Source organism: Cercospora beticola, chromosome 1, assembly GCF_033473495.1.
Source record: "Cercospora beticola chromosome 1, complete sequence".
Taxonomy (NCBI): domain Eukaryota; kingdom Fungi; phylum Ascomycota; class Dothideomycetes; order Mycosphaerellales; family Mycosphaerellaceae; genus Cercospora; species Cercospora beticola.
In genome coordinates, this window is record NC_088935.1 from 2,750,822 (window position 1) to 2,765,043 (window position 14,222).

General features: G+C 53.2%; 7 protein-coding genes across 7 annotated transcripts; all 7 read right to left on the reverse strand.

The window, feature by feature from the left end:
• Window positions 1-107: 107 nt before the first annotated feature.
• Window positions 108-805, reverse strand: RHO25_001087 (uncharacterized protein; the record flags this gene model as incomplete). The annotated part of the gene is made up of 3 exons (XM_023593696.2): window positions 108-306; window positions 363-451; window positions 503-805. 3 exons carry the CDS (start codon window positions 803-805, stop codon window positions 108-110), a joined length of 591 nt encoding a protein of 196 aa, XP_023459504.1.
• Window positions 806-1,950: 1,145 nt separating this feature from the next.
• RHO25_001088 (uncharacterized protein) lies at window positions 1,951-3,057 on the reverse strand (the record flags this gene model as incomplete). Its single annotated transcript, XM_023593697.2, has 1 exon — window positions 1,951-3,057. One exon carries the CDS (start codon window positions 3,055-3,057, stop codon window positions 1,951-1,953), a length of 1,107 nt encoding a protein of 368 aa, XP_023459827.1.
• A 289-nt stretch (window positions 3,058-3,346) lies between these two features.
• Window positions 3,347-6,556, reverse strand: RHO25_001089 (uncharacterized protein; the record flags this gene model as incomplete). Its single annotated transcript, XM_023593698.1, has 1 exon — window positions 3,347-6,556. One exon carries the CDS (start codon window positions 6,554-6,556, stop codon window positions 3,347-3,349), a length of 3,210 nt encoding a protein of 1,069 aa, XP_023459826.1.
• A 758-nt stretch (window positions 6,557-7,314) lies between these two features.
• CDC2 (Cell division control protein 2) lies at window positions 7,315-8,425 on the reverse strand (the record flags this gene model as incomplete). Its single annotated transcript, XM_023593699.2, has 3 exons — window positions 7,315-7,923; window positions 7,986-8,323; window positions 8,389-8,425. 3 exons carry the CDS (start codon window positions 8,423-8,425, stop codon window positions 7,315-7,317), a joined length of 984 nt encoding a protein of 327 aa, XP_023459501.1.
• A 586-nt stretch (window positions 8,426-9,011) lies between these two features.
• RHO25_001091 (uncharacterized protein) lies at window positions 9,012-10,301 on the reverse strand (the record flags this gene model as incomplete). Its single annotated transcript, XM_023593700.2, has 4 exons — window positions 9,012-9,386; window positions 9,435-9,764; window positions 9,827-10,068; window positions 10,121-10,301. The coding sequence occupies 4 exons, from the start codon at window positions 10,299-10,301 to the stop codon at window positions 9,012-9,014; spliced, it is 1,128 nt and encodes a 375-aa protein (XP_023459500.2).
• Window positions 10,302-10,652: 351 nt separating this feature from the next.
• RHO25_001092 (uncharacterized protein) lies at window positions 10,653-11,812 on the reverse strand (the record flags this gene model as incomplete). Its single annotated transcript, XM_023593701.2, has 6 exons — window positions 10,653-10,914; window positions 10,969-11,005; window positions 11,076-11,101; window positions 11,163-11,442; window positions 11,542-11,601; window positions 11,650-11,812. The coding sequence occupies 6 exons, from the start codon at window positions 11,810-11,812 to the stop codon at window positions 10,653-10,655; spliced, it is 828 nt and encodes a 275-aa protein (XP_023458294.1).
• A 272-nt stretch (window positions 11,813-12,084) lies between these two features.
• On the reverse strand, window positions 12,085-13,834 carry RHO25_001093 (uncharacterized protein; the record flags this gene model as incomplete). The annotated part of the gene is made up of 2 exons (XM_023593702.2): window positions 12,085-13,697; window positions 13,753-13,834. 2 exons carry the CDS (start codon window positions 13,832-13,834, stop codon window positions 12,085-12,087), a joined length of 1,695 nt encoding a protein of 564 aa, XP_023458295.1.
• Window positions 13,835-14,222: the final 388 nt, after the last annotated feature.

A 14,222-nucleotide genomic window follows, 5' to 3' on the forward strand; every position in this document is an offset into this window, starting at 1 on the left:
GATGAGTCCTAGTGACCAAATGCGAAGCTTATGATACAATTGCCGCCTCGAAGGCCCCCGGCCAGATGCGTGATACGAAATTCGTCAGCTCCATACCTCCTATCCTCTCACGCCGAGCAGTTGCTTGGCTTGAAGATGCCCAGGTTCACCAACCAAGCCCCGCTGTTGAATTCCGAGTAGACGGTCTTGATCAGCCACGTGTTGGACAGGTTCACGGTTTCGAGAACGATGATCCCGGTGACTTGCTCCGGCTCTTGTCCGGGACCCTTAGACAACCAGCGGATGGTCACAGTGTCGCAGTTGTGCCTGTGAGAAACGCAGTCAGCGGAAGTCCTGGTTAACGAAAGTGTTGCAAAGCCTACCAGATGTTGAGTTGCTCGAAAGGAATGGGCGGCTGAGCACCCTGACCAGCCTCGAAAGATGCTCTGCTGTCGAACGTTGCAGTACCAAGCTAGGATCAGGTCAGTTGGAGTTAGCACAAAGGTGTGGATCAAGCACGAACCGCTACTGGAGAGTTAGGGCAGCCATTGTTGATGAGCTCGATGACACTGTCGGAGTAGTCGACGAAGTCTTCAGTGAGGGATGCATTCGCAAGAGCATCGCTGTAGTCCGCAATAAGATTTCTGAAGTTGTCGGCCACGCCCTGCGCTTCCTGATCGCTCAGACATGTTGATGATCGTCCGGGATACCAGCTTGGACGCTTGACGGAACCATATCCATGAGGGTTACGATTGGCTTCTGGTGCTGCGAATACGCAAGCGGCAAACAAGGAGGCCGTAGCCACAAGCATGGTGGATGATCGCATTTTCGATGGAGCTGACGAGGCCTTTGGGGGCGCACAACTGGTAATAGCAAGTATCGTAGGAGTGTCGATAGTTCCGATGTTGGTACGATGACTGAGGGCCTGAGAGACGCACTGTGAGCAGGGAATAGGCACGAAGGACAGTTTATATGTGCACTCCAGTGCTTTTTCGAGCTTTCTGTCACAACATCAGCACGTGGTCAAAGCATGCCGCCACTCTAGCATTGTCAATGCTTCCACCTGGTTCCCCATCTCGAGCATTAATGCATTATGCAGTCGGTAATGAGACTATTGAACGCCATGCTAAAATAAGAGACTGCTGCTTGCAATGATCACACGACGGGGCCTGGAAACACCAGAGCCATCAGAGCGTTCCAGAGAGTGTAGACGTAGGCAACCTGTTTGGGCCACATGGACAAGGATCCGACATTAGTCTTGCATGAGCTTCGCGCAACCAAGCAACATGCAAGCACTGGTCTAGCGTGGCTTGTTTCGACGTTGCACGGCTTGTGCGGCTTGGTACCGGTGACGCTGTGAAGAGCATTACTTTCACGAGATACTGAGGTTGCCCGAGCATATTCGCACTTGCAATCGTACTAGCGGTTGCTTCTTTGTATGCTATGGTGACCACGCAACAGCACGAGTGGCCACTGGCCTCGGCCTTTGGGCCCTTCTGGTTGCTGTGAAGCGAAAGTGGCAGAGCCCGTCTCCAGCGTGAGATCCGTAAGCAATTCTTCCTTCGCTCTTCGGATGAGGAGATCCACTCGGATGCCGGCTGCATATGTGCGAATGCCAAGACATACCACAGCTTCTTCGCGCATCGCATTGATGAGTGTTGCGCAAGAAAGGCCTGAACGGTTTCAGCTGATCATTTATGGCGTGGCAATTTCTTGCAAGCTGCGGAGATTTCGACGGATCGGTGCGTCGTGATCATTCCTCTGCATACCCGTATACCCGCCGTGTTCAGACGCTCACTGCAGGAGTGACTTTTGCGCATTGCAGAATGTCTTCGCTGGAGTCTAGCAAACAGCATGCAAGCGTACAAACGATGTCGAAGCGACATTAGGATCTCCAGTGCATGCTGTCAAGTACGCACATGATCGCTAATGCCAGGGCAGTAATGCGGGAGATATGCGAGAGTGTCTAGCTCAAAAAGCACCAAGTTTTGTCTTGCCGTATGCGCCACCCATCTTCTTTCGCTCTTCAAGAGCCCTACGATATGGAGGAGCAGTGGGCGGCTGGATCGGATCCAAACTTATGTGACCTTCGGGCAATTTGTGGCTAGCGTCAGCATCGAAAGCGCTCAAGTCTCCGCATGCTAGGAATGGGGCAACCCAGCGATGGGTATCCAGACCCGTATCGATATCCACCTCGGTGGTACCATCCGCCCGTATTGTTCGGACGGCAGGCTGATCCAGCCCGCTGGAGCCGGATTTTGTAGGTATTTGACTGGCAGCGCTCAGGGGATGGTCGAGACTCGCCTTGAAGCCGGGTAGTGGCTGAAAGTTCGTGCAGACGATGAAAGCCTCGACACTACTAGCTCTGCTGCTTCTGGGCTTCGCCACAGTAACGCTGTCGAACATAGTTCTGAGTTGCGCATACAGAATGTCGACATCTTTTGCGCGGAAGATCTTTGCCACGAATCTCCCACCCGGCTTCAGCACACACAGCGCTAGGTTCAGTGCTGCCCATAGAAGTTGCGACTGAACGTATATGTCGAGATCATGCAATCCAGTCACATCAGGAGCTCCATCTGAGATGACCAAGTCAACCGGGTGGGATGCTTCAGTGGCAGAAGACTCCGGGTCGTAAGCCGGATCAAGCGCTTTGAGCAGAAGGGGAACCGTGGAAGGATGCGTGATGTCTGCTTTGAGACAAGTGATGCCTTCCAGGGGAGACATGGGTTGTAAGTCTATGGCGACGATCTTGACATCGCTCCGTGGCGCCCTCGTGGGAGCTGCATCTTCGTGTTCCGAAGTCGCAAGCCCTTGGTCATTGCTCTGCGACAGAAGATGCTTGTGACGTTTGTCTTCCCAAGATGCCCTGCCAATCCTTTCTCCTTTGATCAGTATTCGGGAGAGAACTTGTGACCAGCTTCCCGGTGCTGCACACAGGTCGACGACCCGCGTGACGCCAGCGAAAAGATCGAATTCCTCGTCCAGCTGAAGCAATTTGAAGGCAGAACGCGCACGCCAGCCTTGCTCTTTGGCGAGACGGTAATACGCGTCGCGTTTGTCTTTCGATGACTTGCCCATCGTTGACGGCGTGCTGTGTGTTTCTACGGAGGTTTTTCAACCGGTCGTGACTGGGCAGGCATGGCAGGTACGGATTTTCTGCCAAGAAGACGCTCATCAAAACTTAATTCAGAATTTCACTCTGCATTGATGTGAATCAAGTGACAGACAACCACATAGACTGCTTCACAACTAAGGTATCTAGATGACTGAGCTACAGAGTCTTCACGTCACGCGACAAAGCCATATCACGTCGACGCCTGGACACGTGTAATATGGAACTAGTCTGTACATTGAAAGACGGAGTTGTTCAATCACTTTCCAGCCAATCTGGCTCTAGTTCGTCGTCTTCAGGATCGTGTGAAAGCATAGAGCCTTTGTCGCTGTCATTCTCGCTCATCAAGTCCGCCTGTGGTGGTTCTGGGGGACGATTGTATCCTTGCTCTGCAGTTGGCTTCTGTCTCTTGGTTATTGGCAACTCGTTGGGGGTTTGATCTTCACCGACAGCAATATTGTCATTTATCTTCGCACTCAGTCGCATGGTCGGCTCCTCACGAGCCTTGTCATTGTTGTTGAGAACCTTCGAGGCCTTGTCTTGGACGTCAGCCCCATTCTGTTTTAGGTGGTCTCTGTTCACAGTACTCGTCTCAAACGGAGACGCAACAGCATGCTCTTCATCAGCTGCTTCCTCAGGCATAAAACCACCAGCATGCTCGTTGTCAGCTGTTTCCTCGGGCAGGAACCCGCCAGCATAGTCGATAGCAGCTGTGTCATCGGGTATGAAGCCACCAGCGTCTGCAGTATCAATTGTGTCCTCTGGCACGAAAACGCCGGGCTCTTCGACAGGAAATGTGTCGTCGGGCACAAAGCCACCAGAGTAGTCAGCATCGGCAGTATCGTTGCCCACAAACCCGCCGTCCTGATCAGTTTTCATCTCAAGAGTATGGCCATCATCGTCCTCGCGGGACTCGTCGCCATCGACTGGCATGGCGAGGTCATCATTGCGGTGCGAACGTCTATCGGAGCCTGAGAGGCGATCGTCCCGAAAGAAGCCTCCTTCCTCGTCTCCCATACCATTAATGTCGTCCATGCTAAGCTCGGAGTCATGTTCGCTGTCAGAAACAGGAATCTTGCGTTTTCGGGCAGTTGCTTTGGTCTTTTCGAGTTCTGACAACCTGAAGCGACCTGCTGTCAACAAACCCTGATCTGGGATTGTAAGAGCAAAGGAGTTCAACATATGCTCATCGTCACCAGCGTCGTGTGCGGTGGAGCCATCACCGTACGCTCGCACTCGTTCGGCGATCCGCAGGCCAGCCATAAACCGTTTCCACGCCTTGAGTGCAACGCGGCTTCTGTTTCGCGACTCCTCTTCCAACGCCTCATACTCTAGACCATCAATGACTGCATGCACTGCTTGTGCATATTGATCGGCGACCACGACACCTTCGATGATGGCGGTACCATGGCGACCTTTGAACTGAAACCCAGTGACAGCATCCGCATAGTCAACACGAATCATTTTCGCGGCCGTTCGTGCAAGAGAATGCCGAACATGGACTCCTCCAGCCGGAACCATACTTGGCACGTAGATGTCCAGGTTGCCGTAGGCATTCTTTGGTATGCGGCCCCTTCGGACAGGCTCTGGCACATACAATTGAGTCTGATACGGTGCATAGAGAGCTGTCGTAGGACCATCGTTCGACGAAGTAGCTCCAGGATCGGGAGTAGCGTTTCTTCTTACTCGTGCCCTCACATGCTTGAGCGGTTGCTCACCTTGCTTGATTTCACGACCACATCGATACCATTTGTCAGCGCTTTTGCACGACAAAACGTCCCTTCTACGGAAGACCGGCTCCATTTTCGGCTTCGCAGCTGTGCCAGCGTTGACTTTGCCTACCTCGCGCCTGGGATGGATAACCTCGTTGCGTTTGAGGTGTCGCTCTAGTGCGTAGTAAGGATGATCTTTGAAGTCGAGCACATTCGCAGGCAGGCCCTCTCTCGCTTCCTTTTGCCTAAACTCAGCATCCTCAACTTGGTCGCGATCAAGCGGTCCACCTGGTCTTCGAAAAAAGCGCATGACTCTCTTCCACCATTTCGCGCCGTCCGGAGAGACCTCCACGCGACTCCGTCGGGTTTTTGCATTGTATGCTTTTGCGTATCGCCACGTGACATCTCTTGCAGAGCCATCAGGTTCGAAGGCGACGACATACGTGAGCTGGTTCCGATCATACGATGCAGGCGGCTCTAGCTTCGTAGGCTGACCTGTCGTGTGCGTAACGATCGGATCAATGGCAACCCACTTCTGTGTCGCCTCGTTGAATGCTTCGACCCAAAAGACAGGAAATGATAACTTAGCAACAGCTTTTGTCTTCTGGCGAGGCTGCGCTGGTTGGCTTAAGGTCGAAGCAAAACTCGGCTGCCCTAGGCGCCTTCGAGCTGAAGGGACGTTGCCTAGGGCTCGTGAACTACTCACCGCTGCGTCGTGCTCCATTAAGGAAGACTGCGGAGTTTTCGTTTCGGGTGCTACTGCCATAATGCGAACCTTTGCGGGCTTCTTGGGCGTAGCGGCTTTCGGAGGGTTTGCGAAAGGCAGCGCCTGGATGGAACAGACAAAACGCGCATCGACACCTGCGGCTCGAAGCATGGCACAAAAGAGCTGATTCGCCACGTCCTGAGATCCCTCAAGGTCTTTGGCGGCCTTGATGAATGCAGCAGTGTCTATCGGATCCTCATCGCTGTCTATGGTTGGTGGCGGTTCGGTGTCAATGTTCCAATGTGGTCTTGAGAGACCGGTGCGGGTGACCTGGTAATCTGCAACAAATGAGTTGATTGCCTGATCTATTCCATCCATGAATGATCGATTGCGCTGGAATTGGGTATGTTGCTGCGAGGGATTGAGGTACGAGATGGTCTTAGTCGACAGCAAAGATCGGAGGTGCTGTTGCGCCACGGCATTGTTGCAGCGCCCATTGACGTACATACAATGTCCAAGCAAGCAAAGCACATGTAACTCATGAACAAGTAGTCGATGCGACTTCTCTATCGCAGTAGCAGGCTTCCGTCGCACTTTGGAAGAACGTTTTGCGCTGCTCTCAGCCTGCACGGATATCGAAACGTCCTCAATGCCTTCTTGCGAATTGCTGGCATGGCCGAACGGTATGTCTATGTCAACATCCTCGAATTCGAAATCATTGCTATCGGACTCGGAGGAGTCCTCAACAGTCTGTGTGCCAGCGGCTGGGGCCCGAAGTATCGCATTTGACGACGTCGATCTGACAGAGCTTTCAACCTCGTGCTGTGTTGCAGAAGAGACATTTGGTCCGCTCGATCCCGCAGTGATTCGCCGCCTCTTGGGAGCTCGGTTTCTCTCAGTCCTTTCGTCAGCTTCGGCCTCTCTAAGCATGTCAGAATAGACATCCGGAATGTCATTTTGAGGTTGGGCACGGTTATTCACAGCCCGCCGACTTGATCGTGTTGGTCTTGCTGCTGCGACTTTTGCTTTGCCTCGACTCGGAGCCATGTCTGCGATGTCTGTCGCATGTGACGTTTTGGTTGTCCGACGCCAGGTTGTGAACCAGGATTTTGACGCGTCCGTTCGTGCGGACACACGAGCGCGCGTAGCTAGCAGACCTGCAAAGACAAATAGCGCGTCAGAGGTCACAGTTGTAAATTGCGACGTCAATGTCGTTCTAGCAGCAGGTAGAAATGACGAGCGTCGTCGAGCGTCATCTCAAAGCTGATTGAAAGAGCACGCGAGGATGGGTCGCGATGAAAGGCAGCCTGAGGCTTGGCATCCCCATTGTTGACAGTGACAACTCGCACCTGCTATGTATGTACTATATGAGTGAAAGCCCACGAATCTGTTCCAATGAACCGAGCGAGCTCATGCTCTGGCAAGTGTCAGTCCTCACACACAAACGAAAGGTGCCTAAGACCAGCAACAGAACGAATGGCACTGTCTGATCACACCACTGCGCATGACGGCACAACTCCCACTGAGCTGTGACCTGGGAAGGTGCTTGATGCTCAGTCTTGAAATCGCATTATGATTGCGCGCTCGTTTGCTGTATCATGAGAAGTCACCTCACCCTAGCCATTCAGTGGTATAGCAGCCTGCACGCAAAACGCCGCGTCCTTCCCGCACACCATCCAGCATGCATGCAAATCGACATATGGAAACTCATTCAAAAGTCATGGCCGCCATCTCCCAATCCCTTGACGCCTTGATCTCCAGTAGTTGCATTACTTCATGTCTCGTTCCTCCTGACCATCTCATTCTCATCTATAGCCATTTGCTCGAGCCTGAGATTTGCTGCTCTCTTGGAAGTATGGGTGGTGCACAGCTTGCTTTGCGCTCATACGGCCAGCCGGGTCGAAGACAAGAAGTGCATCCAGTAGCTCCAGTCCCTCGTGGCCCAGAACCTTGACGCCGTCGGCATTGATCAGTTCGTCATCAGGCTTGCGCTCCCACTTCGGGAAAGAGGATTTGAAGTCAGGGAAAGACGTCACTCCGGGCCACTCTTGCTCTGTAGGCGTGCCGAGCAGGCGGAAGATCTTGAAAATCTCGTCGATCTCGGAGTCACCAGGAAAGAGGGGCTTGCGAGTGGCCATCTCTGCGAAGATGCAGCCTACACTCCACATATCCACACCCGTGCTGTATTGGCGTCCACCAAGCAGGATCTCAGGTGAGCGGTACCAGAGGGTGACGACCTCGTGTGTGTATGTGCGGAGTGGGACACCAAAGGCTCGAGCAAGGCCAAAGTCTCCGATCTTGAGGTTCCCCTCCTTGTCGATGAGTAGATTTTGTGGCTTGAGATCTCGGTGCAGCACGCGGTGGGAGTGGCAGTAGCGGATACCTGACAGAAGCTGGTACGTGAACTTCTTGACCTGTACTCGATGCATTAGTGGTGGAAGGTATAGGCAGAGCGTTGCGCGCATCGAGGGCGTACCATGTCTGGTCCGAGTCCCAAGTGGCCCTGTTCCGATAGGACACCTTCCGCCAATGGCTTTCCTCGCCCGCCCTGGCTCACCGGCAATGCCTCCATATATTTCTTGAGGTCCAGGTCCATGAACTCAAAGACGAGGTAAAGTTTGTGGCCATCTGCGTGAACAATGTTGAGCAGTCGCATGACATTCGGGTCGTTCATCTCCTTTAGCAGACTGATCTCGCGAATGGCAGTGGAAGGGACGCCTTCATCTTCGGCTTCGAGACGGATCTTCTTCAGGGCGACGATGCGCTGGTCGGGCGTGGACAGGTCGCGGGCCTTGTAAACGACGCCATAGGTGCCTGCGAGCCAAAGCAACGCGCGTCAGTGTTGTGAGCAATGTGTTCCGGGCCATGTGCGCACTCACCTTCTCCTACTTTCTCGAGTCGTTGGTACTGTTCCATTGTTGTGTTGCAGCGGGGATGTGCAGACTGGAACTTCCCAAAAGCGCAGGATGGAGAGCGCGAACTGCCAAATAAACGCGAGCGGGTGGTGGATCTGGAGGGCGCCGTCAGGTGATTGGCGCGACAGCACGTGACTCTGTTGAAATGCAACCGTTTGAGCAATCTCAAGTGCAACGTGAACGGTGACAAGATGGGAGGCGAAGAGTGCTGCCAGGCTTTTGTTTCGGTTCGAAAGTGATTGCAGTTCCAGCAGTTGTTTATTATTTAGCCGACGCGCTGGTAACTTCCTTCGAGCTTCACTTGTTCATTGGTCTTTCCACTCACTTCACGCACATTCGATACACGACTGAAGGACTCGCAAACTATAGGCAGCGAGGCTAATTGCAAGATAACGCTTGTGGCGCCATGTTGGAAGTCATCATAGTCACAGAGAGCCGCGTTCACGCATAGCGATCAAGTTCGTAGAAGAGAGTGGATCATTCGTGTCATTCAGTCGTTGCTGTTCTAAGTCTTTTTGTGGCGCGACTCGCGCGCCATGCTCGTTACTCGTGTCGACATCTCATAGCACATTATCACGCTTTCTCAGTCAGTGCGCCTTGAGGACCTGGCCGCCCTCGCTGGTATCGTTGGGCTCCAGAGTCTGCCAAGATGCCACGCTTCCGACTTCCACGCAGATCATCTGCTTGTAACCATCCTTTGGTTCGAAGTCGCCCATTGCTTTGGCTTTCTCGATCCAAGGGTTCCACACCACGCAGTCGTCGATGTTGTCGCGAGTGACGTCGAGCGATGGCTTGCCGTCCTCCACAATCGAGGTGGTGTCCTGTTTGATCGATTTGTAGACACGATCGACCTCTCCAGTGATGGACAGACCAGGAGAAGTCTGCTGATGCTCGGTAGCGTTGAGGACCTTGTCCACATAGGTCACGCTGCCCAAGCCATTGACCTGCGTCTTTGAGATGTCCTGCACAAAGTCAGCAGATGCGGTGCGTGATGTGCACTACGAACTCACATTGACGCGAAAGTATGAGTGCAGCAGCATCTGATACTCGAAAGCCTGCGTGCCGTCGTTCCTTACGTGCAACATAGTCTGCAGGCCATCCTTTCCCAGCGTCACCGAGTAGACCAGACTGAACTTGTACGGCCAGGCCTTCTTGAACTCGTCGCTCAAGTTGGCATCTGACAGACCAAAGTCCACCTTGACGCTGTCGTCGCCACGATTTTTGCTAAGGACGGACGATTCAGCCGAAGACTTGCCCATGTATTCCCATCTTGTGTTACGCGCGAAACCGTGTTGTGGGAGTTTGCCGGTGGCATGATCTTTTGGTGGAGGACCGAAGCACTGTATTGAGCTGTCAGGTACTCATACGACATACGTGTTGTGTTCATGCGTTGCGAACATACTGGAAAGACAACTGGTATGCCACCCCTCACTGGTTTGCTGCCGTCGAGCTTCGCGGCGCTGCTGACCCAAAGTCTCTCCTTGCCATTGCTCTTCCAGCTCACCACGGTTGCACCGTACAGCAGAACTTCAACTGAGTCGCCAGTTGGCAGCGTGGCGGTGACTTTGCCGTTCTCTTCGTAAACGCTGGCCTGCGGTCCAGAGCTGGTAGGCGAAACCAAAGCGGATGGCTTGTTAGGACGATCTGGCAGGAAGTCGTTAGCCAAAGCGATCCCAATGCTCGAGCTATACCATACCCATAGTTCGCGGCACCAGTTCTTCGCTGTTTGTTATTTGGTTCAATCGGTGTGTATGCAGAAACGAGCTTGGTGTCGTGCAGGGACGTGGATCAATGTGGCAGTCGCAACCCCACGAACGTGGCGCTGACGTAAGCCGCGTTGCTCCCTCCCACCTTGAGCTCACTTCAAGTTCACTCATGCATCAACCAGAGTGAAATGCTTTCCATTTGCACAATAGCTGATTTGATCATGTGAAGCAGTATCAACTGTGAACTTTCCTGAGAGCTTCTTGAAGTCCTGCGAATGATTGGCAGATCGCGTCTCTGTTTAGCTGCTCAACAACAATCCGGGCTAGCAAAGATCGCACTGCGTTGGCGACCACAGTGTACACCACTCCACGTCTTATCACAGCTCCTCCAGGCTGGCCCAACCAAAAGGAGAGCATTGGCAACTACAACCCTCAGTAATAATAAGGTGTGACAGGAGCATAAAGCTGCAACCATCCAGCTCCAGATACGCCTTCTAAGCATGACCTTTAAATCTGTCACTCCTACTCATCTCTATACCTCTTCCCAAGAGTGGTCAGCTTTCCGTCGTGATCAAACATCGCCGCATACTTCCCCACTGTGCCCGTATCTCGCATGGGACCAAACCAGCAATATCTTTCCACCCAGTCCAACGTGTCCAGGTACTTCACGGTCTCCTTTGCAAACTCTTCAACGTGCTCTCGTGGCAGAGGCGCGTCAGGATTCCAATTTGTGCAAGCAAATTCCGTGATCCACACTGGCTTGTCTGGTCCTAATTGATGGTGCCTGTGCATTGCTACCTCAGTATAGCTCCACCGCGGTGAATCTGAAAGTACTTACGTGCTCCAGATGTAATCGTAGAACATGCCAATTGATGCTTCAAGTAATGAGAGTTGTCAGCAAAGTGGTGGCCCAACGACATGGTACGTGGGAAAAGGTTCAAGTACCTCCTGCTGAATTGCCGCAGCCATACCTGGATCGCGTTATCAGCATCACGATCATGTCTTGAACACCACTCGCAGGAGAGGACGAACCAATGAATAGCCCAAAAGTCCACATCTGAACCGCCTGATCGAATTCTCTGAAGAAAGTCCTGCAGCCAACCCACAGCATGTCCGGCACAAGAAATCCCAGGACTACCAGCTTTGATGCCGGACTTCCGAAGAGGCTCAATATGACGAAGCCATTCATTCGCAGCAAGCTCGGCAGACATATTCGACTGATCAGGCAGCTCTGGTTCATTGAAGCCTAAGACCGCGCGAGCTCCTGCTTGTTGTACTTTGTTGTGTAGTTCTTCAATTCCGACATTGTTCCCTGGCGGTGGTTCGAAAGAGATGAGCTTGTTGCCTTGGAGTAATTTCTCGGTGTATCGTGGCTACTCAGGTAGAATTTGCGCTGTAAATTAGTACTTACATTGCATGGGTACAAACTCCAACGATGACGATGAGGGAGTAGGATTGGGAGACCAGTTATCTTGTCATCGTCAGTGTCAATGTTGGAATGGGTTGAGGGGGTCAATACAGATAAATGACACTTTCGACCCAGGTTTTGTGAAGTGGAAAACAGCATCTTGGTTGTCCACCGGCCAACACAGGCCGCGTTTAGAATGCGCGTTGGATCGCCCGCCAGCGCTGGCGACCTTGTTGCGCAGTTTGTCGGCTGCACTGTGAAGGAATGAAGCCATGGTGTGGTAGTCATAGTCAAAGCTGTCATGCACAGTTTCAAGGTACAACTTTACGCCAAGACGAACGCGTAATAATAGAACGTGCTTCGACTAGGCGTCAATGTTCGTTTGCATTCATCGCTATGTATACCTGAGCTCGAGATTCTTGAATAAATCAACGCTGAACGACCAGGCCACAATGCCAACGATGCTAATGGCTCGTATTCTTCCTCGTTAGACTCAAGACCGTCATCTCACTGGTTCCAACCGACTGGCGAGGCCAGCCTCCTGTGTTATTGATAAGACCATGCACTGGGGAAACTCGAATCATAACCGGACTCAAGATTGTACGGATCTGAGAAAGCATCGACAGGAACGCTGAGTGATCCGTCGCTCCATGACTGCGATACAAAGCCGAAGTTGTTCGGGCTGTGCGAAGTATCCATAAGTTGCGAGTTTGGCGGGGAAGTGGTACCGCTCAAAGTTTGACTGGCCTGGTGTCCTTCTGCTCCGCTGGAGCCAATTGAGAATTGATTGTCGTTGACCTCGATGCCAGGAAACAATTGTTTCATGAGATCATCACTTGGTGCATTTGCCGGACCGACTGACTGCGATTGTGGTCGTCCTCCAGCAGTAACGCTAGCAGTACGAGAAGCCGCAGATGTTCCAAATGATGTTGTCGGCCATTGCGCATATGGAGACCCCTGTGCAGTACTTTCGGCCTTGATTTTGTTCGTGCTCGTGCCAAAGCCATCGCCAGCGGGCATACCCCACTCGTTACCCATGTTGGACATGTTGAAGTCCGCATTGCCAAAGAAATTAGGAGGCAAACTGCGTCGATTGACGTTGTTGGTATCGTTCATCGCAGAATCGAGAGGGAATGTAGCAACGTCCTCTTGAATGCTAGGCATTGCCAGGCCATAGAGGTCATCTACAGTAGGAATTTCATCAATTTCCGATTGCGTGCCTGACGAGGCTGCAGTCAGGGCCGGCTGCGCAACATTACTGCTGTCAAACTGAGACGTCCATACACCGAAGGGGTCATTGTTAGGCATAGAGTCTGTGGTTGGAAGGATTGACCAAGGATCGTAAGACCCGTCGGCCACGCCGGACATGGGCTCGAAGGCGGGAAACGAAATGGACTCGCTGGTGCATGATTCCACACTTTGGTTGGTCAAGATGGGCCCCAGAGTGCTGAAGTCGATTGCGGAAAGCGTGGCGTCGGAGAGTCCAACACTGCTTGTCCCGATGCCACTGAGCTTCGGCGACGGCTGTTCCGACTTGGACATTCGACGTGCCATAGCGCCAAGGGGCATCTTGGCCGCAGGGGCCGCGTTCGATGGCTCAAACAGGGACGCCGTCTGTAGTGGTAGGCTGTCAACGGATCGGCGGGCCGCTTGCGACACATTGTTATCGGTGTGCGCTCGTGGTAACGGCATCTTGTACGGCATGCCGCACTCATGGGCAGCGTGGTTTTTGCGATGTACTGGTTTATGGTGGCCATTCGCAAAGACTGTTATAGAACCATCGGATTTGGTTGTCTCCAACCGAGGTTTAGGCACAGCAGGACCATGTGGCGGACTTGAGCCTTTGTTTGCGGGCTCTCTCTTGATGAGAGAGCAGGAGCACTTGCCGCCGTGGTGACAGCAACAACCCTGCTCCTCTGCGACTGCAACGAGGTGAGCCGCATCATCCTCCTGCTTGATGTGGGTGTCGTCGTGAAAGCCAGCCTTTGCACGCTCTTCAGCTTCACGGAGATGTATGCATTTCTCTTTTGGGTGATGCGGCTTCTCGGCCTCGCCACAGTCACACTTGACATGCGCAGACCGCTTCTTGCGCTCGAGACGACAGTGCTGGCACTGCGTAACGGGTCTCCCCTTCTTGGGCACGAGGGTGAGTTCGCGGTCTGCGGCGTCGGTCAGTAGAGGTAGCAAGAGGCAGCGACGGCACGCCGGACTCACCGGTATGGTTGCAGCCGCTCACGCGATGACCTTTGAGACATGATTGGCATGCCCATTTGGTCCCATCTTCCTTTACAACCATGCCGGAGGTCTGAGCTGTAGATGCGCGATTTATCGCCCGGGTTTGCGAGTCGCTGGCGCTGGGGCCGGGCGCGATGACGATGGGGTGGTTAGGATGTCTGGGGAGGAATAGAGCAACGAGGATGCGCTGGACAAAAGAATTCGGGCCTGGTCGTCAAATCTGGGTATCTCTAGCAGTCCATCCGGAACGCCTATGTGCTTGCTCGCGGGACGCCGCCAAGGAGAAGAGTGGTTGAATGGACTGACACTGGGTCAGGAATGTCTCGCGTTCAGGCCGGGCTCAGCCTCGATAGGCTGGCCTTTGGGATGGCCGTGGCTCTGGAGAAAGTGAAGACAAAATAGAAGCCGTCGCGGGTCGCTGCACGAGACAGTAGAGTGGGCGCGAGGAA